This window comes from Micromesistius poutassou (genome assembly GCF_964030765.1).
Source record: "Micromesistius poutassou genome assembly, chromosome: 21".
NCBI classification, from domain to species: domain Eukaryota; kingdom Metazoa; phylum Chordata; class Actinopteri; order Gadiformes; family Gadidae; genus Micromesistius; species Micromesistius poutassou.
Genome location: NC_140291.1, coordinates 6628445 through 6649535, shown reverse-complemented (window position 1 = coordinate 6649535; position 21091 = coordinate 6628445). Strand labels below are relative to the sequence as shown.

Below are 21091 nucleotides of genomic sequence, written 5' to 3'. Positions count from 1 at the left end.
ATTTACGCTGCGTGATGCTGGAAACCTGCTGCATACTGATTTTGATTCTAGAAGGATAATGAGAAATGCATCACACCATGTCAATAAGAGTGAGGGTGTGCGTGTGTGTATGTAGATAGATACACAACAAACATGCTACATTTATGCTATGCTACATATAATCAAGCATATATGCATGCACACACACACACACTCAGATGCACAAACACACATATATGCATACATACACAAAACACACACTCACTCACACAAACGCGCACACACACACACACACACACATACATACATGTAAAATAAATAACCAAATAAGTTTAATTTATGCCCTGTAATAAATACTTCATACAATACAGGTAAATTCTGAGGTAATATTTTATTCTCAATAGTGTTAAACATGTAAAAAAGTTATTTCTTCTCTGTTGTTGTCTACCTTGGATATTTTGAAACAATAAACACATTCATTTAATTGCCAAAAATATTGTATTGTAACCAAAATAATAATCATTTCATGAATAACCTACGATTGCTATTTGATTTAATATCATAAATTGTTTGTATTATTATTTTTAATAACTATATATATATAATAATAAGTTATACATCTGAAGTGAAAGTGACCCAGACTTGACAGTGACCCGGTGACCTTCCAGATCAGACGACCAGATGTCACCGTGGCGTGGAGCAGATCATTCATAGAGGTACACACACATGCGACGCTTTAACGGCAGACGTGAAACAAAAACTATAACATGTGCTCTTTGCATGTCCGCTGAGTTCTATTTCGAGAGCAGTCAAATTATTCGATATAAAGTCGATATGAAGTTTTCTCATGGTGAAGACCAGTGGCGGATTTAGCAAATTGGGGGCCCAAGGCGAAGATATGAATGGGGCCCACCTCATCCGATCTTTAAAAGAGAACGGAGAAAAAGAATTTACAGACTGAATGGTGGATAGGCAGGTAAAGCTAATCCATGCAGAAGTAAAAGTTGGAGATGAGAAAATCTTCCTCTTTAAACCCTGCTTACACTTCTTTACTCCAAAATGAAGATGGAAAGCAGAGAACACACAAAGTGTAGCAGTACACAAACTAATAGTCACGATGGAACCCAACAGAGAATAAGGTTTCAGATAACACCTGTATGCCAGCACTGTTTATTCTTTTTTTTTTAAGATCAAATCAATATCAGTATAACAGCAAGACAAGTAGTTAGGGTAAACCCCCACAAACAGTCATATAGGCCTACTTAGCAAAACATCACAAACAGCCATATACTTATATATATTAAATATTGCCAAGAGGAATAATTGACTTTGTATGTGTGAGGTTGCAATTGGCATTGCACTTGAGATTGAACATTTCAAACAAACATATATATATATATATATACACATACATACATACGCCTACATACATATATATACATACATAGGTCTGGTGGTCTGGTGAAGACGACAGACTGAGTTGTTGTACCCAAGTTCTCCGTTGCAGAGCGGAAACACTGCACGGTGAAAGCAGACGTGCAATGCAACTACAATGCACCAGAGCCCTGGACTGCGGGGGTTAGGGTCCAGTCATTGTCTTCTGTTAGTGCAGATGGCTGAATAAAGAAATAGAAAGTCAATTTTAATCCAAAAACACATCAGCCGTTTACCCAGTATCTACAATCATGTTAAGCATAAACATAAGAGCAAGGAAATATGTGATTCAGCTCTGGCCTACTGTATACATTAATTGCTGATATTGAAATGTATTATGTTCAATTGTATTATTGCTTGCTGTTTGTTGAATATTTACCCCATCCGCTTCAGCGTGATTGATACAAAAGATGGGAGAGATCGCTTGCCCAGGCCAATGTCAGATTGGCCTGGGCAAACTGGCCTGTCGTATATAATCCGACCACTAGGGGGTATTAATGACTTCTTTACAGGCAGATGACCATCTCATTTTTGCAAATAAAGCTTATCTGCAAAGAATACAAGAACATTAAGATTCAACACAATGACATTTTTAAAAGAAAAGTACATTTGTACATCAAGCTACCTACCTAAACCTCAATTTCAACATGCAGGCTAATTAAACTGCGGTATTAAATGGGTATTATTGTTGAATAAAATATAACTGGTATATTTGGATTAGTATGGTCAATTGTTATGGTGAAACATTTGACCAGAGACAGCAATAAAGAGCCTTCTCAACAGCAGTCTCTGAATCACCAAACCAGTCTACAGGAGAAGCCTACCACATGCACCACATCTGATCTGAGATGAACATATGTAAAATGCTTGAATCACAATTGGATGATCTAAATTTAACTATGATCAAAAGAAAACGGATCAAGTAAAAACACAATAGATACACTTTACACTAAAAGAAAAAAAAAGAAAAGAGAAGTACAACCCAAACAAGTGTTCAACACCCTCGCTTAAGACAACAAAAGCAAAAGTTTACCTTTCTCAGTGCACCACCCAGCGGGCTAACCGCGCCTGCTCAACCGTTACACAACAGGCCTGGTAATAGATAGCAGCTACATAGCTAACTGCAGCCACTATTCACTCAATATTCACCACCACTCCAGCCAAGGCACTGACTCTAACCAGCGCTGTAGAACTATATCTGCACCGGCTCCACAAGTTAAGGGGGAGGACAATGGGAGCTGGTGTATCTCCTCTGTGTCGGGGCAGCGGTCTGCTAATGTGCTGGTCGTGGCGTGGGTCCACTGAACGACACACCCCTCCCTCGCTCCGTTTGACCGGGAAAAGGTTCCAGTGCATGAGGCCACATTCAGGAATGAGGCGATCCTGAATGACCAATGAGGGAAGCCCCTCACGAGGGCCCCACCTGCCCCCCCTCCTCCTTCCCCCGCCCCACACACTAACTCACACTTACTGACTTCCTATGAGGGCTAGAAGGAGACTGTGTGTGTGTGTGTGTGTGTGTGTGTGTGTGTGTGTGTGTGTGTGTTCCTTAATGTATTTCCGATCAGAGAGATTCCTTAAAATGCTTGAATAACCAGTAGAGCACATTATGTCCTTCTAATGGACTGTGGAACTAATAATCATATTTCAAGTTATTTTCCATATACTGAAAGATTTCTATTGGGACTGGTTGATGGTGGGAATTTTGTCCCACCATTAAGCAGTTCCTGAGAACCTCACCACCCTAAAGAAATAAAATATAGTAATGAAACAAAGTTTACGTAAAGTATTTAGCTTTTTCACAATGTCAGTTTTATTTTCGTTGTGGTTTTTATTGAATAAACACGAAACAAATGTGCAAATAATTGTATATTGTTACACAGTACAGTGTAACAAAAACCAGAGAGAACACACACACACTGCGAATGATTTATTTAGAGTTCATGCAGAAGTCCAACAACACAAAGAAAGTGGTGACATGGGGCCAGCGACAGTGAAACACAGCCAGAAACGCAGCCAGAAAACAGCCAGGCAGCAGGACATTCTGCTGATCACCTCCTCAGTCACATCTCCAGCAGCCTACAACCACCCATGTTGTACTCCGTGGGAAAGACTCTCCGAAATGCATCAGCCAGCGTTACCTTTAACCACACCAAACAAACAGCTCTTAAGTTGAAGAACGGGTTTACTCGGAAAATAGGAAATATGTTTAATGTCTCCAAGTGACGAACTAAAAAGGACTGAACACAAGAAGGTACGTTTTCCTTGGACTTGGTTACAATGGCCGCACACTTTACACAAATAGATCAAGATAATGTAAAAAGGTGCAATGCAGATGACTTGTACATTATGTTGCTAATTTTGATTCTATATTGTCCAGTTAGTTTTTTAAACCACAGTATGTTCATATTCTGCGAAAACAGACTTCAGGTAAACCGAGGGATAGAGTTGGGGAAACTATGATCTGGTATATTGAGCAATCAGCCTCAGTCAGTCACTCATTCATAAGCATACACATGACAAGATAAACCTAATATTATAAATATATGATCATTATAATTCCTATAATCACTCTGAAATAGAAAGATAAATAAGCCAGCAGTAATGCAGGGAGGAAAATATCCAACTTTTCAACAAAAAACAAAGCAGGACATCCCCATCCTGTCCTACAACAGTACAATTACTTTCCTTCACGTGGTGACATATATAAATGATGAATAAATTACAAGCACCCCTGCCCCCCAAAAAAATTCCAATCACCAGATACAGATTTACAATGAGTTACACATTCCCTATCATTCATTTTGTTTAAGGTAACAAATGGTGTGCTGTTGAGGGTTTGGGTGTTTTAGGCTGCTAGTGTATTATCTTGTGTAGCTCAGTGTCTGCAGCCACCTACAAATAAAAACACACAAGGGTTTAAGAAGGAAAGAAATTAGGTCAGAATTAAATTTAAGACCAAAATTACATGTGAAACACTCAATCTGCAGGGACATTTAATGCTTTAATCATCTCAACATGAAGATATCATCCTAAAGATCAGGCTGCTGCTTATATATATATTTATATAGGTCTTCAGTGTACCATCCCTCTGTCCATCTATCCATCCTCATCCTTACACATCCAAAAACCACAGCCATGGGCCAGTCAAGTGGTCGCATCAACATTCTACAGCTTTACACCACAACAAACTCATAGAAAGTCTACACACCTGAACCAATGCACATCAACGTTGACTGGACTTCAAAAAAGAAAATCGAAAAACTAAATCAACAATACATTGTGGAATGAAACAGCATTGCACGAGAGTGAAACAATTATTGAGATAAGTAATTTCAGCAGAAGGATAGTCTTCGTATCCAGCACAGTGCAATTAATACAACAAGTTTGATTCTCCATGTAGCCAAGCCTACCTGCACAAAGAGGTAATTTCATAAACGGCAACTGTAAAACCATTTTGCAAAATGCCTTATGATTCGTTTGTTAAATTATAGTGTATAAGGAATAACTAGTCTCCACAGAACCGCCTCAAGTTCAAAGAATTTAAACGAATCAATCGCTTTGCACGTCCCTACTCGATCCAACGGGAATGGATTGAATAGTTTTATTACAAAATCTACCTCTACGGAGGTAAACTACACAATAAAACATTAGTCGTCAGTGGACTCGATCCTCAAATGTAACTTCTAAACCGTCTGTCCCTTTGTATCATTTAATTAAATATACAAACATCTAATAAAGATAGCATTTGTCATTTACAGATATACAATAGATCTACCACACACACACACACACCAAAAATAATAAAACATGGACAGAAGGTGGTCATTGACGGAAAATCTGATTCACACCTTGGGGAGGGAATTAACCAATTTGTACCTAAAAAGGTGCTGTATGTTAGATTGGAGAATTGTAAAGAGACTGATTAATTCATTATATTTCCACGCCATTAAGAGCAAATTTCTGTGTACGCAAATGTGATTGACAAGAAAGATGGATTGCCCAAACTAATGAGGGAACAGTTGCCCTGATTGGTCAGATTTTGCCAGGTGTGGCGCGCAAGTCAACCAGAACAGTTAATCTCACAGAGCCTTTAACTCACAAATATCTAATGGATAGCTATGGTATGAACAGATTACACTCATATTATAGTTCTGTAACCTTACCTACAGCACCTTTAATAGGTTAATTAACTACATTGGAGACACCACTGGAGAGAACAAGGCAGAACGGCTAACGACTGTAGTGTAAGTCCCTTTAAAAAGAAAACAAGCTCAAAGCTTTAAAAGCTCACATGATGACATGCATGACAGGTTAACCATGAACAGGACACCATCCCCATCTGAAGGGGCCTGTAGTAAACCAGATGGAGACAGCAGACTAGACTTCCCTTAAAAGACCAACAAAAAGAAATCTCACTTCAAAAGTGATGAGTGAGCTCAACAAACCACAGGAGGCTGAGGAAAGACAGAATGGCCGTGGATGTGAATGAAAAATATGGGACGATATTGTTCTGCAACACTGCCCAGCAACACCCCTCTCAGTGTAGTGTATCAAAATAGACTTTTAGTGCCATTGCTTTTTTCCCTTTTGAGTTGAAACAAAAGAATAGAACATGTATGAAATATTCCCTTAGAATAAGAGTCTAGCACAGGAAATGGAGGATTCATTGTGGTAGTGTTTAGCTGATGTCGTGGAAAAAGAGAAATACAAATGAGAGCAGGGGACGGGGCCTTTCAAGGTGTGTGTGTGTGCACACACACACACACGTGAGGGTGAGCTATATGTAAATGTCACATGACTAGTCTCTCCTGTGATGGTTGGGGGGGGGGCATTCAGGGGAGGCCAGTGCCATGGGAGGTCCGGTTTACATGGCGAAGAGGTTGGCCTCGGGTCTGTCAGCCGGCTTGCGGCTGGGGGTGCCCTGAGGGGCCCCGGGCTCCCCGCTGGGAGGGGACGGCAGGCTGGGGGCCATCTCTGCCGCCTTGGCCCTCTCCTCCAGGAACTTATCGAACTCTGAGTCGGGAAAGACGCGACGAGAGGAATATTACGTTACGTTGAGCAGCCCAAACAGAAGCCAAAGCGACTAAAAAGGTGGAGTTGAGGACAGCCGAAGTGCACAAGCAACATTGGATTCATCTGGGATCCAGCAGTCCTACTATGTTATAGCAGAGCTGCTGGGAGAAGACGACATTAAAGCATGGGCCGGAAACCAACAATGAAAAGGTTTGGAGTTATGTCTTGTTTCCTGTTCCGTTAGAGATGTTCTACTGAAGAGAAAGTTATTTGCGGATTGGACGGAGCTACTTAATGGGGATTGTAATCACAGTACAGCCAAGAGTTAGGGTTTGCCATTAGCCAATTAACCACATAACAGATCCCCGCCTCAGCAACATGATTGGTCGGAACTATAATTAAACAAAATAAAGTGAAAAAAATAAAGTGAACTGCCCCATTCATAGCTTGTCTGCTATCAAATTTTTGATTATTCATAAAAAATATATAAGCCCTATATATATATATATAGGGCTTTAATATTTTAGGTTTCACATCCCGCTAATAAAACAACAGAACAGCAAGGGATCAGACGGCTCCTTCAGTAAATGAAGGATGAATACAACAGATGGGTCTCACCTTCACTGGTCACTCCCTCCTCGCCCTCGTCTCCCTTCTGCAGAGAGGAAAATCCAATTACATCCAGAACATTACAAGCATCTCAACAAGCACCATGTGAGTAGCGGTGATTTAAAATCCCAAATGACAGCACCTGCTCTACAATAAAGATTTCCCAGATTCTCACAAGACAGTGGGTGACATTTCAGGTAAATTCAAAAAATTAAATGAACCCCTCAGTTGGTCATCAAATTGCAAAGAAGATCTGTTGTGCCACCAGAAACAACTACTACTAAGAACTACTACAACTATACCTCCCTACATGGATCTATGCCTTCCCTACCCAATGTGAACCACCTACATTGCATAGACACGTGATGTCTTTCTGAGGGAGTGATGAAAACAGAAAACCAAAGAGCTTTTATTTTGCTTGTCATCACACATTGTCAATCAACACAAATTAGATGGAGCGAGGTAGGGAGGGAGGAAGGGAGGGAGGGAGGGAGGGTGGTGTGAGGGAGGGCAGAAATAATATCATGATGGTCTCACCACATCAGTGCTCAGCCACTCCTCTATGTCATCCATGACAGAGGACTGGCCCCCCCCGGCGCTCTACAGGGCAGCACCGAGGCAGCGTCGAGAAGCCACAACAGAAAATGCCCCCGAAAACCCAAACAAACACAAAACATGAACTTGAATGAAAAGAATGACCAAAAAGCAAAAGTTTAACTCAAACCCAAAAATATAAACTGAAAATTAAACAAAACAATAGGGATGCCATTCATGGTTAGGGATGAATAGAGCCTGGTGTAAGCTCCACTCACGCACAAAAGCAAACCGTGCAGGGAAGGAGACTGCCATGCGGATTAGATTGAGCCATTGAATAGTAATGAGGAGAGGGAGCACAGCAAAGTGCATCATGCTCCGCGACGCAGGGCTGGGGAAGGGCTTACGCTTCCTCATTATTGAGTACGTGTCCATTTAAAATCAAAACAAATACAGAATAAGAAAATAAAAATAACAAAACATTCTACAATATCTGAAAAAATTATTGTAACGTTTTCATCTGTGGTGGTGAAATTCGATTTCACACTGGATGAAATGAAGAGCATGGAAACAGGTCAGCGTTTATAAGCATCATGCTGATGCTCCGTAGCCCGGCCGGTGGTTAGGTCTGGTTTCCAGAGGGCAGACAGAGAGACTAACAAGGGCCCGGTTCAGTTACAACTGGAGGAGCAAGCTGTGGGATTTGTAAAGGGCAATCGAAAAAAATGAAAGGTAACTCAGAGAGCACGATCAGGGGCCTGACATTGACGGTGGCTGGAGGAGGCTGCTATTGACCAGCTGGTCGCTGTGTGGCCGTCCTGTCACCGCGTCTCAGCGTGGGGTCCCTCGGGGACACACTGAACCCTGGCCCCCTGACGCGGCCCCCCCCTGGCCCCCCCAGACACGCTAATTTAAATTTGCCTACCATCAATTTGCATAAACTATGTTCCGTTCAGTCAGGCTACGTTCATTTATAAAAGAACAAATGACCAGAAGGGGAACCCTTACGTCACCCAACGGAAAAGGTGGCGGTGGGGACAATGAACTAACATCTGTAGACGCCAACCGTTGTTCTTAATGACGTTTAGATAGTGAGGAAGGAGCTGTCGATGTTCAGTTTACCGGCTATCAGAAGGAATAACATTCATTCAAGCTATCAGATATCATAATAAAAACACAATGCTATTTGATCTTCTGGATTGCAAATCCAAACTTAACGTTGGTTAACACACTGTGTTTATTTATTTGATCGCGAGTGCAGCTCAATTAGTTCATTCAAAGACACTTAATAAAAAAGACCCATTAATCCATTCAAGGCCAAGATTTTTTTCCCAAGTTATTTTGTTAGATATTTATGCATGTCTGGTTAAAGCGCAGCAGAAAGGTTTCCAGCGGTTTACCCACCGTGGACGGTACCGACACACCAAAGCATGTGAGCAGAGTGATAAGAAAATACATCCAATGGGATCAAAGTCCACTCCACATCCGTCCACAGCAACCACAAACACAAACAAACACGCTGCACAAGAGGAGACTGGACTCACCCCCCCGGCCGTGGGCTGTCGTACATCCAGGGTGGGCGGTGGGAGGCTGGCGTTGGGGTCCTCCACTGAGGCCCTGAGACAGAGAGCAGACATTTTGTAATAGGAATCAACACGCTATAGACAAACACAGCGGCGATGAGGAAGGAGACGTCGGGGGCCTCTTACGTCCTCCCCGGCTCGGCGGACAGAGACCCGGTCCTGGTCTGGGCGAACATGTCGAAGTCATCCTGGGCTCCGGCGGGATTGGCGCTGGTCAGGGAGCTCAGGGTGCTGCTCACGCTGTCGGCACCCACGTCTGGACCAGCGACCCGACGCAACAAACCAAAGCAACAGGGTTGGCGTCGTTAGCGTTGGCTGATGTACGCACAAAGACATTTCCCTCTTCCTCCGCCCCGCTAGTCATTTTCATATGCCTCATCTTCTAACAGCACGGTTATTGTTCTTGTATTATGTTTGGTCGCCAATAATTCCTATACTCTCCTAGTGTAAAGGTCAGGGTTATTGGCCTGGTTGTAAACTCTGTCAACAAGTCCCAGAGGCATGATTCATGTTCAGTGCTCTGCAGTCTGCAGGCATCTATTTATCAAATCAGCCCAACAGAACTCCACATCAAACGTTACATGATTCTAGATGGCCCATATGGAACCGAAAGAGCAAAAGACCATCATATTAGGGCGAGTCAGGCCTGGCGATGTCGACCCGGGGTGAGAGCCGTCCAGCGGTCTGGATCACGTACCGAGACCGGCCAGACGGGAGGCCAGCGAGGCCGGGGAGGAGGGTCTGGCGGCGGGGGCGGTGAGGCTGGAGGGCAGGCTGGTGGGGGCCACGCTGGGCATGTTGCTGACCACCGCTGGGGACCCGGGGCCCAGGTCGATCAGGTTGTCCTCTGTGGCCTCGCTCAGAACCTGGGGGAAGGAGGAACGTCCGTCAGGGGGAGAGTCCACCACGGTGCGTGTGACGGGGGGGCGGGGTCAGGCTTCATGGGGGGCAGAGACGGGTGCTGGGGAGTGGATGGAGGTACTGCGATGGAGGTCTTCTTTTGTCGGGTCAAAGGAAGGGCGAGGCTGTGCACGAGAGGCTTTGCATTGGCTTTAACCTTAGAACTACCATGACCGCTGTGACCACCTCATTGGACAGGCATTTATACATGCAAAGTGGGAAGCCCATTTCCTTCCCTTCCCAAACATAAATTTGTTTTATATAAATAAAAAACAATGGACATGGGGTTTAAATAGAACCCCGCCAACACATGGTAAGAAGAAAAATCTAAATAACAATCACGACTTTGGTGATTTTCATACGCTGCCTGCGAGCTAAAAAACCATAACACCCCACACTTCTTGAAAATGTCACAGAGTAATGGTGAAATCGAGGTGACCGTGAAGGCTACGATGACCTGTCGGAGCTGCCATTTCTCCTTAGAACGCACACAAGTGTTTTCGGTATGTAAGAACATTTTAAAAGGTCAAAATGACCCTCCTGGCAATTCTGGGAGGTAGTATGGGATCCTGGTAGTTCTACTGTTAAAAACAAAGTGTAGAATGGAGGGAGGGAAAGGAGACGAGGAAAGGAGAAGAGAGGAAGAGTCCAGCCAGAGTGCACATAGACAGACGCTGAGGAAAGGAAAAGGTGTTACTTGGCTGATGGAAAGCATGAAGAGATGCACAAGTAAGGAACTAATTAAAATGGAGGCTTACAACAACAGTGGACAGGGTGCTATTCAATAACAATACAAAGCTTACAAAAGTTGTATCTAAAGCAGATACAAACAGATTTGCAGTTTTGAACCAGACCCGACCACTATGTTGTTGTTTTTCCATATTTGCTGCTGTTTGCTGCAGAAACTCATTGAAAGCTTTGGCATGGAGAAATCAACCATTCTGCTTTATATTTCACTTAAAACACAGACCGAAAGAAGGAAATCATTTAAGAATTTTAAATGATCATGATAAATCTTATTGATTAACTCCTCACAACTTATAATTGTTTGCAGGCATTCACAAAAGAAAAAAACTTACACGATAATACACAACGCTACAGTGCCTTTCTGCTCATACAGCAAGTTCCCAAATGGTGTGCAAATAAAACTGATGATTTAAGCAGAGTGGTACATTTTCCCAACCCCAAGCAATCATTGAGTCTGTGACAACAACCAACACATTCAGTCTTTTGATCTACCCTAGCTACACCCAGTTCACCGGAGGACCAGCATGAGAAGCCATTCCCAACCAAGGGTTAGGGGCGGGGCCACATGGAAGGACTGGGCCCTGGCTCAGGAGCCTGGATCACCAAGTCAACCAGATATTGTTTAGTCAGAATTCAGAGAAAGTCAGAAGTTTGGGTTTCAGATGCCATGACTAGAGCACTCTCAGTCCAGTAACCATGGCAACTTGTGCTGTGAGCCTAACCTGGAGCCTAACTGGTGGGCAAGATAACCCTGCCCACAATCGCAGTGGCGACTTATTTCTATCGTCCCATTGGTTTAAATAATGGCAATGACCAACGTTATATGGTTATACTCAAAACTATTCTAACAATCAACTTGATGTGACGCATCTACTACTAATAAAGTAATACGCAATTTCTATAAACGCACACTTAATAAAAGTGCGCTACCCCAGGTTCTAGCGATACCGCAGCTGAGCCGCACGGTCTAGTGGTAGTTTTCAATTACACCAAGATTAAAATTGGATTAATTAACTGTATTCAAATTGTTTTGCAAATGCTAATTGATGCATGTTCAAAAAATGTCACTACAGTAGGCTGGAAAGTAAACTACAGCTTCAGCTTTCTTAAAAAACTGTTGATATAGTAGTAATAGTTGTTTTACAGTTGTTCAATAAATAGAAATGTCTTGCAAACTCTAGGGGGCTTCCAGTCTCGCAGAGCATTTCCATGGTAACGTAATGCTAATTAACCGACTAGGCTTCAACCCATAAAAGCACTGAAATAGCAATGACGGCTTGGGAATTCCCTGATCCATCACATTTTCAGGGTGTGATAGATCATGGCTTTTGAAGCCTGTCATGACACGAACGTGCGTATTTCAGGTTGAACCTATCCTTCATTGAGTGAACCTGTTTTGAAGGCAGCTCTCGGGGAACTGAAAATCCAGACAGTTGAGGGAATCGCCCTCTTGAGTCAGAGTTCTGGTTCAAGCCTAAACATATCCTCGCCTGCTACTTGAAACAGGGCCCTGCACCTCGTGGTCAAATCTTGGTGTGATACGTGAGAAGAATCTGCTAAACCCTCCCAATCATTTAAACAAAGTTATCAGTATTTTGGCAATGTATTGCACTACACCCATGACGTTGTTTTGCAAAACAATCAATTGGCCTGGTAGACTTTAGGCTCTGCCTCAAACTATAAATCGTGGTTGCAATCTTGTCATGTTAAACTGGTCCTCTGGGGGTCACACATACGGCAGCCACAGAGGGGGAGACAACACAACACTGTTTCATACTTGCCTGGCTCAGCTGGCCATTTAAAAAACACGACAAGACACGCAACAGAAAAGAAAGAGAACACAATGAGTAACAGTTAACATGCCACCCGCTGCAGTGACACGCTTGCAGTGGCACGCTGCAGTGACATGCTTGCATCTACACAGCTACAGTGACACGCTTACAGTCACACGCTTGCAGCGACACGTTTGCAGTGGCACGCTTGCAGTGGCACGCTGCAGTGACATGCTTGCATTGACAAAGCTGCAGTGACACGCCTGCAGTGACACGGTGCAATTGCAGGGCATAACAGTCATGGTCGGGGGTGGGGGGGTGGGGGGGGGGGGGTTGACTGACAGCGCCACATGCAATGAAAAACAATGTGAGAAGCACACGGACAAAGGGACGCATGCAAAGAATGAGACACAGAACAGAAGTGTTAAAAAAAACAGGGAGCCCGAAGCGTCGACAGAAGAGGAAGACAAAGGGGACGGCTGTGACAAAACAAAATCAAGAATTACTGTGGATAATAAGTTGTTTTCTGTTGAGGTTTTCCAGGCGTTAATGTGAAGCCAGACTAACGACTATGATCACCTAGAGAGTGCTTACGTACGTGATGTATGTTCAGGGCACGTCAGCTGACATATGGATAAACATGTGGTCCAAGCACCCTTAATAACCCGCGCCAGCCCCTGGTGCCACAAGTGTGATGGGTTGTGACCTACAGGCCGTGGCCAAGTGACTCACCCCGTTGTTTACGCTCTGAGCTGAAGACTTCCCCACCCGATACCGTTCGTACCTAGAGTGCGAGAAGGAGACAGAGAGTCAGTGAGACTAACAGCGCATCGGAAGAGCGCACAAAGCCACAGATCTCGAGCAGCTCCGTGGGTGAACTCTGACCTCTCGTAGCGGAGGAAGATGTTGTTGAGGTCGTCGTTGACGTGGAGCAGCTCCTCGGTGACCTCCTCGTTGGACACGCACGAGATGAGCTCCATGATGCGCTGCTGCATGGCCCTGCAGGTTCTGTGCAGCTCCTGCAAACAACCCAAGCATTAGCTCAGGAGGTAGAGCGGGTTGGCTGGTAACCGCAAGGTTGGACACCTCGAGTGTCATTTACATTTACATTTAGGGCATTTAGCAGACGCTTTTATCCAAAGCGACAATAAGTACATTTGTCATAAGAAGTGAAACAATATATCACCGTCGGTACAGTAAAGATGTTCATAGAACCAAGTGCAAGTACTAACAATCGCCAGGCTAACCCCATTCCCCATATACAGCAGTGATAGCTAGCTACTGCAGATGCTACACAACTAAGTACATGCTACACAACATGCATGCATAACACAATTAAGTACATGCTACACAATTAAGTACAATGAATGAATACAACCTGCATTAAGTGCGTTCATCAAGTGCCAGGACGTACAACAGACAATTGTGCAACAGACAAATAAGGGACTGAATGGCTATGTAGAGTCTAGGTGAACTCTGAACAGGTGGGTTTGGAGTCATTTGCGGAAGCTGGTGAACGACTCTGCGGTCCTGACATCAGCAGGGAGCTCGTTCCACCACTGTGGTCCCAAGATAGAGAAGAGTGATTTAGCTGATCGACCTTTGGTTGCTCTTAGTGATGGCGGTACCAGACATCCAGCTGAGGTAGTTCAGTGGAGGGATCGAGCTGGGGTGTGTGGTTTGACCAAGGCTTGGAGGTTGGCAGGGGCAGTTCCATCGACTGCCTTGTATGCCAGTACCATCATCTTGAATCTGATGCGGGCTACTACAGGGAGCCAGTGGAGGTGGCGGAAGAGGGGAGTCACATGGGAGAATTTAGGTTGAACACGAGGCACGCTGCCGCGTTCTGGATACGCTGCAAAGGTTTAATAGCAGAGACCGGGAGTCCAGCTAGGAGCGAGTTGCAGTAGTCCAGGCGGGAGATGACCAGCGCTTGGACTAGAAGCTGAGCTGCTTCCCTTGTGACGAAGGGCCGTATCCTGCGGATGTTGTAAAGTGCAAATCTGCAGGATTGGGCCACTGTGGTGATGTTGGCGGTGCAACATAACTGGTTGTCTAGTACCACACCAGAAACAAGGTTTCTGGCAGTTGGAGACAGAGATACAGTGGTGTTCTAGTGACCAGTAAGTCCAAGTGTGGGCAATCTTTCCCCGGTATTAGGAGGAGCTCAGTCTTGTTGAGGTTAAGCCTCAGGTGATGGGCAGTCGTCCAAGTGCTGACGTCTGCCAGACATTCAGATATGCGTGTTGCAATCAGGGCTTTGTCAGAGGAGGGGAATGAGAGGAATAAAGTGTCGTCGGCATAGCAGTGATATGAAAAACCATGTGATGGAATTACAGAGCCTAGAGATCTGGTATAGAGGGAGAACAGAAAGGGCCCCAGTACAGAGCCTTGAGGGACACCAGTGTCAAGTGTGCAAGGTTTGGACAAGGAGCCATTCCATGTGACCTGATAGGTGCGATTCGACAGGTAAGATGTGAACCAGGATAGGGCCGATTCAGCAATGCCAAGTTCGGCGAGAGTGGCAAGGAGGATCTGGTGGTTCACCATGTCAAATGCTGCGGACAGGACAGGAGAATGAGAACTGATGAGAGGGACGAGAACGATGGCTGAAGTGAGGGAGGAATTGATGAGGGCTGTGAGAAATGGCAGGAGGTCGACCGAGATGGTCTGGAGGAGAGAGAAAGGGATAGGGTCAAGAGGGCAGGTGGTGATGTGGTTGGAGTTAACTATTCTATTGACCTCTTCAGAGGTGAGGGGGATGAAGTGGGTAAAAACAGAGGTGGGGATGGGTGGAGGGAGGATGGTGGCAGGGGTAAAAGTGGAGCTGATGTCCTTCACCTTCTGGGTAAAGTCATTCAAGGTGAAAGTCAGCAGTCGTCAGCAAAGTCGTCAGCAGTGAGGGAAGGAAGGAGGCGGAGGGGAGGGAGGGGTGAGGAAGGAAGAGAACATGGAAAATAGATTCCTTGGGTTGGAGGTGGAGGAGTTGATTTTAGACCGGTAGAAAGTAGATTTGGCTGTTGACACAGTGGAGGTGAAATCTCAGAGTGTCGAGGTGTCCCTGAGCAAGGCACCTAACCCCAACTGCTCCTGACGAGCTGGCTGTCGCCTTGCATGGCTGATGCCGCTGTCGGTGTGAGTGTGTGCATGAATGGGTGAATGTTAGGCAATATTGTAAAGCGCTTTGGGTGGCCACTGGTTACAAAAAAGTGCTATATCAATGCAGTCCATTTACCATTCACACAACATGGAGGGGCGGGGACCTGGTTTGATCCAGAGTGCAAGACTTCCTTTAAACATACTTAAGACCCTAGTTGCTTAGATTTATGACACTGTATCTGAATCCACTCCCAGTCTTCTTTCTATCCACTATATAGTAAAGTAGTAGTGCACTCAAGAGTCCTTTGTAGTGGTCGGGTGAATAATTAATATGACCCTGGCCCATTTACAGTCAATAAACTCCCAGATAAAAAGTGCTCTAAATGATTATAGTAGTTGTCTAAACACCACACACACACAAACACGCTCTTATGTCACACACACACCTGCAGCAGCTGGTGGTCTGAAGAGTCTTCCTGACCGGGCACCATCTCAGTCAGCATCTCTGACATCACCTTTGTGTTCCCACGCACGATGTCCAGCTCGCTGCGTAGCCGGCAGATCTGATGAGACACACACGGGTTCAGACACACACACACACACACACACACACACACACACACACACACACACACACACACACACACACACACACACACACACACACACACACACACACACACACACACACACACACACCCCTACCTGTTCGGGGCTGGGGTTGACGGATCCAGGGCCATGGATGACGGGGGCCTGGGCCTGAGGGGTGGTGTAGACGGGCGGGACCACTGGCACCGCGGGCTGGACGTGGGTCTGGGGAGACGGGGAGATGTACTGGTGGAGGGCGGCGTCACCTTCGGGTGCGGAGGCCACCTGGGGGATGGAAGCCGACAGTGTTTTCAGATGACTTAGCGAAGGGGTTCTTGATACAAGCAGCTTCTGTTCTGCAACGCTCCACCAAGGGTGGAGTCTATGAATGACTCGCCCTGGCAAGTAGCGGTATTTGCAGTGTGGCAAGGCCTTGCCACAAGAATGTATTTGGCCGGGTCCTGTTCGGAAAATGTTAGACTAAGACTGCTCTAACCGGACTTGTACGTACTAATAACACAACCACAATTAGGCAAGGATATAGGAAATGTGTCTGCAACAGTGACCTCGTTTCAACAACTTCTGAAGTGAGATCATATATGCATTTAACATAATAATTTAGAGGAAAAAAGGCCTCAATCTTGTGAGTGATATTTAAATGTCTAAAATGTTTAAAAATAGAGACACTAAATATCGCAGTTTAATTACAGAGATTCATGGAGCATGTGTTCTCTAGATTTGAATAGTTTACACATAGTTTGTGGCAGAATAACATGTCTGGCCTAATTCTTGGGACCAAATTGTCATGTCATTGTATTAATCTCCACTATAACAATATTGTGAGAAAGAGTAAATCCACCAGTTATTAAAAAATTCATTCGACACCTTTCGATTCATTCATTCAACTACTTAACGTCAAAATGATTTTAATACATCACATAACTAAGGAATCACAATAGATTGAAATGTGACCCTTGTATTGTGATGTGTATCGAATAGCCAGATCCTGGCCAATGCCCATGCCTAGTGCTATCACGCTCTTACCCGCTGAGGCGTGTGTATGGGAGAGAGGGTCTCCAGCTCGGACATGGGGAACTCTATGCCTTTCCTCTTGAGCTCCTCATAGATCTGGACCACTCCGGTGAGATCCGGACTGCTCCGGAACGCGTCAGCCCATGCCTAGAGTAGGAAGCAACAGGGCTGAGTAGGTGAGCTGGGTATTGCCATTGATATTCATTTTCAAAACTACTAGCTGGGTTTTTCAAACCTCTTAATTCTCTCATCCGGTATTAATAGAAATCAGTTGTTGACATTCATAAATTCCATTCTAGTAATCCAGAAGCAACATGAAACTGAGCCAATGCCTTGTAACGGACGATTATTTTCCACCAACTCTGCTTAGAGAAACAATACCCTGGGGAACTGCCATGGGTTCTGAAAGGCAGCGTGACGGGAATAAAGACGTCACAAAAATAATAAAAGGCTTCATGCAAATTACTTGATTAATTAATTGCCTCTGGATAATCACACACTTCTTAGCTAAGCAGTCTGTACCGTATCTGCAGTCAGCCAATAAATCATTTATTGCCTCAGATCAAATCCAGAAACATATTTCAGTTTAGACTTTCAAAATGGAAGAGTGATTCCACGTCTTTCCAGACCAACAGGTGCAGCTGAAGCACCAATGGGCATCTTCTCCGAGCTGATTTGTTGTTATTATTTTCTTACTGTGGTACACCCATCAGGCATTCCAATGTTGTGAGTACATTCCTCTCGTCTCGTGTTGTAACAGCCCAATGAGGAATAAAATACGTTTTTTATACAAAGTGCCTTGCAAAGCCGTGAGTGAAAAATACTCCTTTTTACCATGGGTGGCCCGTTGGGTAGCAAACCTCAAACATTAGATAACACTTCAATCCCGGGGAGGAAAATAAACCCTGGCAGTGTTGATGCCATGCTCCATCAACCCAGCTATATAGGTTCACATTGAGCTAGGCAGAGCCAAATACCAACCATGGCTGGTTAAGAGACCCAGAAGAACAGGAACTTTATGATTACAACACAACACAAAGTGTTCAGTGTGCCACAGTGAGTGAAGACTTGTTCTCGGGTCCTTGTTGCTGCCAGCCATGGCTGCATTGCATCAGTAAACCACGTCTCATTAGTGGTTCAACTTCAACACGATGAGGACAACAGAGGCCAGATCAAAGAAAATGGCCTTTGAATAACCTCTTACCAAAACAGAATAAAGATAGATCAGAAAGATTTGACTTTTATCTGAATCCACTTTTTAACTGAAAAATATTTTTTCTCAGGGACATTTGTTCTGCACAAGGGAGAAGCAAGGTAAATAGAAAAAATTAAAAAAATGCATGAAAATAAAAGCCAGCCACTCTGCAGACCGAATCACATGATGTATTTCCCAGAGGAAACAAGAGAGGGCCCCACCTGAGCCTGCCTCAGTTACCTGAGCTGCTGAATGGTAACAAGAGCCCTATAGAGGGCTGAGAGAAACCTATCACCCACACATCTCTACCTGGGGACCATAAGACACCAGCACAAGAACATCAGACTCCAGCTCTCACACTCAAAATAGCATTTAGCCATACTGTTCTATCACACTGGGTTTTCACTCTCCCTCAAACTAAATTATTTCATTAATTCAATGAAAAATACGGGGGCAAAATTGTGTGTAATTCCACTTGCAGCCAATTCACACTTAAAGTTACTCAGTTACTATAACAGCTACCCAAAGAATGATACCTTACTTCAAGGTCTCTGGCGCCAGTATCAACTGAATGAATGTAATAATGTCAACTTTTTGTATTAGTATGCCCCATACCTGAATTAAGGCCAGCACTTTGTCTTGTACGATTGTTGGAGGGTTGTTCTTGGGGGAGATGATTTTGACCAGCACACCGTCTATGAAGTCCCTGCTGGTGACGAGTGAGTGGAAGCGATGGCCGCAGTTCTTCACGCATGTCTCCAGGACCTGGGGCAGAGTGTCCAATCAAGTCTTGTATCTTTTTACTATTTTGGTAATTTATCCAAATTTATATCCAAAGCAACCAACAGCGATTTTTGATACATGTCATGACGGAGCAGGTGTTGGGAGCATCAGGGTCAAAGATGTCTACAGTTTGGGCTGTGGACATAGGGGATCGAACCAAGTACCTTTCAGCTAGGTGTCGAACATCCTAGCCACCACACCATCAGAACCCCTGTATGCAGCAGTTAAAGTCAAGTTAAACTCCACTCTCACCGTTAGGGCCAGCATCACTTCCCTATAGTTCCTGTTGCCATTCAACCTCTTCTTCACTGCTTTGATGGCATCCTTTGGCCTGCACACACAGAGTTACAGCACAATGCTCTCACATAAGGTTGAGAAATTATAACGGGTTCAGTGAGTATTATGGACTTTCATGGAACAGGTGAATGATATATGAGATGGAATACTGGTAGATGTAACATGCAGTTAATGCTTTACTGTCATCTGAATGACAGTAAGATGACAGTAAAGCTACTGTCATCTAGCTGTAATGAATGTCACTGTTTTTAACCTGGACTTTCAGATATCCCCTTGCTGTAGCCATCTTTTCAGATACAAACTTTTTAACAATCAAATATATTCATTTAACACAAGCTCCACTGTAAGCTTAGATGTGTTCATTGTAACCTAGTCATGGTTGAGACACCTTCAGATAATTGAAGCAATAATATTTTTGTCCAATACTTTTTTTAAACTTATTGTATGTGTTTTACCCATTGTATAGGAGCATATTAACCGAAACAAGGTCCCTTCCCACTTTTCAAACAAGACTTGGACTTCACACTTAGAACTTTTTCATGCAAGGTTAATGGGACGGAGAGATAAGGAATGGAGCACTTGAATAAATCCAGCAAACTAAAGGGAAGGTATTTGGCCATGCAATGCCAATGATACGAACGAGATCGAAATGGCTTGTGTTGTGTGTCTACTTCAGGGAGTGTTGTGTGTATGTGAAAGGTCAACCGAATTATCAAATGACATGGGCACTAATTCATCCAAGCTTCTTACCCATCTTCCGTTTCATTAATAATGTCACATATTTCCATGTTCAGGGTCCAGTCCTCGCTTTGAAGAGAGCCATCGGTTGCTCTCTCTAGATACAATAATAGACACAGACAACAAAATAAGGCACGATTCAGTTTGGAGCTTGAGGCTACCGTCACAATCTGTAATGAATTTTAGCTACCTTTTCTTATACTATGTAGGTGACAAGTGAGAGTTGCACTGTCCACATGCACATTTTGCAATCGTTTCCAAGCAGCTAAATATCACATATGTATAGAGTCAAAATGCACGTCTGCGTGTAATTAACTTTTGTCAGAGGCAGTGTAATGACTGCTGTAACGTTAGCACACAGCTAGGCGGCTAACAGTAGCTGACCAGCTACAGTACTAATACACACTCAACGCTAGCTAGATGACATTAGCTTTCCCCGAAAAATATTCACGCGTCGTTATGTGAAACGCTGATTTCTCGGTCACAAATGGTATTAAGCTAGACGGTTACCTACCAATACAATGCCCCACAGGAGTACTGTAAGGATTTCCTAATAGGAACTCCATCTTGCCCGACAACAAACAAGTCTATGGGATGATTGAGGCTTGCAAAATAAGACCCGCCCACACGTAAATTGCATTAGCCAAGAACAGAGCCATCGAGAGTCTACCAATAGAACCGCAGTTTGGGCAGCCACAACACCAATCACAAGTGAAGTGACTGTAAATAAAAGCTTTTCCTAGCGTGTGTCATAGACTGGGATTGTGTTGATACATGATGTTGTG

The 21091-nt window shown here is 44.2% G+C and overlaps 1 protein-coding gene and 1 long non-coding RNA gene across 4 annotated transcripts; both read right to left on the bottom strand.

Annotated features, from left to right (window-relative positions):
- Positions 1-351: 351 nt before the first annotated feature.
- On the bottom strand, positions 352-2714 carry LOC311366679. Of its 2 annotated transcripts, XR_014639599.1 has the most exons (4): positions 2447-2714; positions 1793-1961; positions 1424-1595; positions 352-902 (listed from the first exon to the last, which is right to left on the bottom strand). It is a non-coding gene; the product is annotated as an uncharacterized lncRNA (long non-coding RNA). The 2 variants fall into 2 exon arrangements; XR_014639598.1 differs by having other exon boundaries at positions 352-1595.
- Positions 2715-3330: 616 nt separating this feature from the next.
- Positions 3331-20880, bottom strand: tom1l2b (target of myb1 like 2 membrane trafficking protein b). 2 transcript variants are annotated; one of them, XM_084485479.1, is made up of 15 exons: positions 20821-20880; positions 20319-20403; positions 19524-19602; positions 19104-19253; positions 17306-17440; positions 16379-16546; positions 16120-16236; positions 13460-13593; positions 13307-13358; positions 9853-10021; positions 9282-9411; positions 9117-9189; positions 7576-7638; positions 7048-7084; positions 3331-6429 (listed from the first exon to the last, which is right to left on the bottom strand). In XM_084485479.1, exons 1-15 carry the CDS (start codon positions 20870-20872, stop codon positions 6281-6283), a joined length of 1593 nt encoding a protein of 530 aa, XP_084341605.1. In that variant the 5' UTR covers positions 20873-20880; the 3' UTR covers positions 3331-6280. The 2 variants fall into 2 exon arrangements, with proteins under 2 accessions (XP_084341605.1, XP_084341606.1); XM_084485480.1 differs by lacking the exon at positions 7576-7638.
- Between the last annotated feature and the right edge of the window lie 211 nt (positions 20881-21091).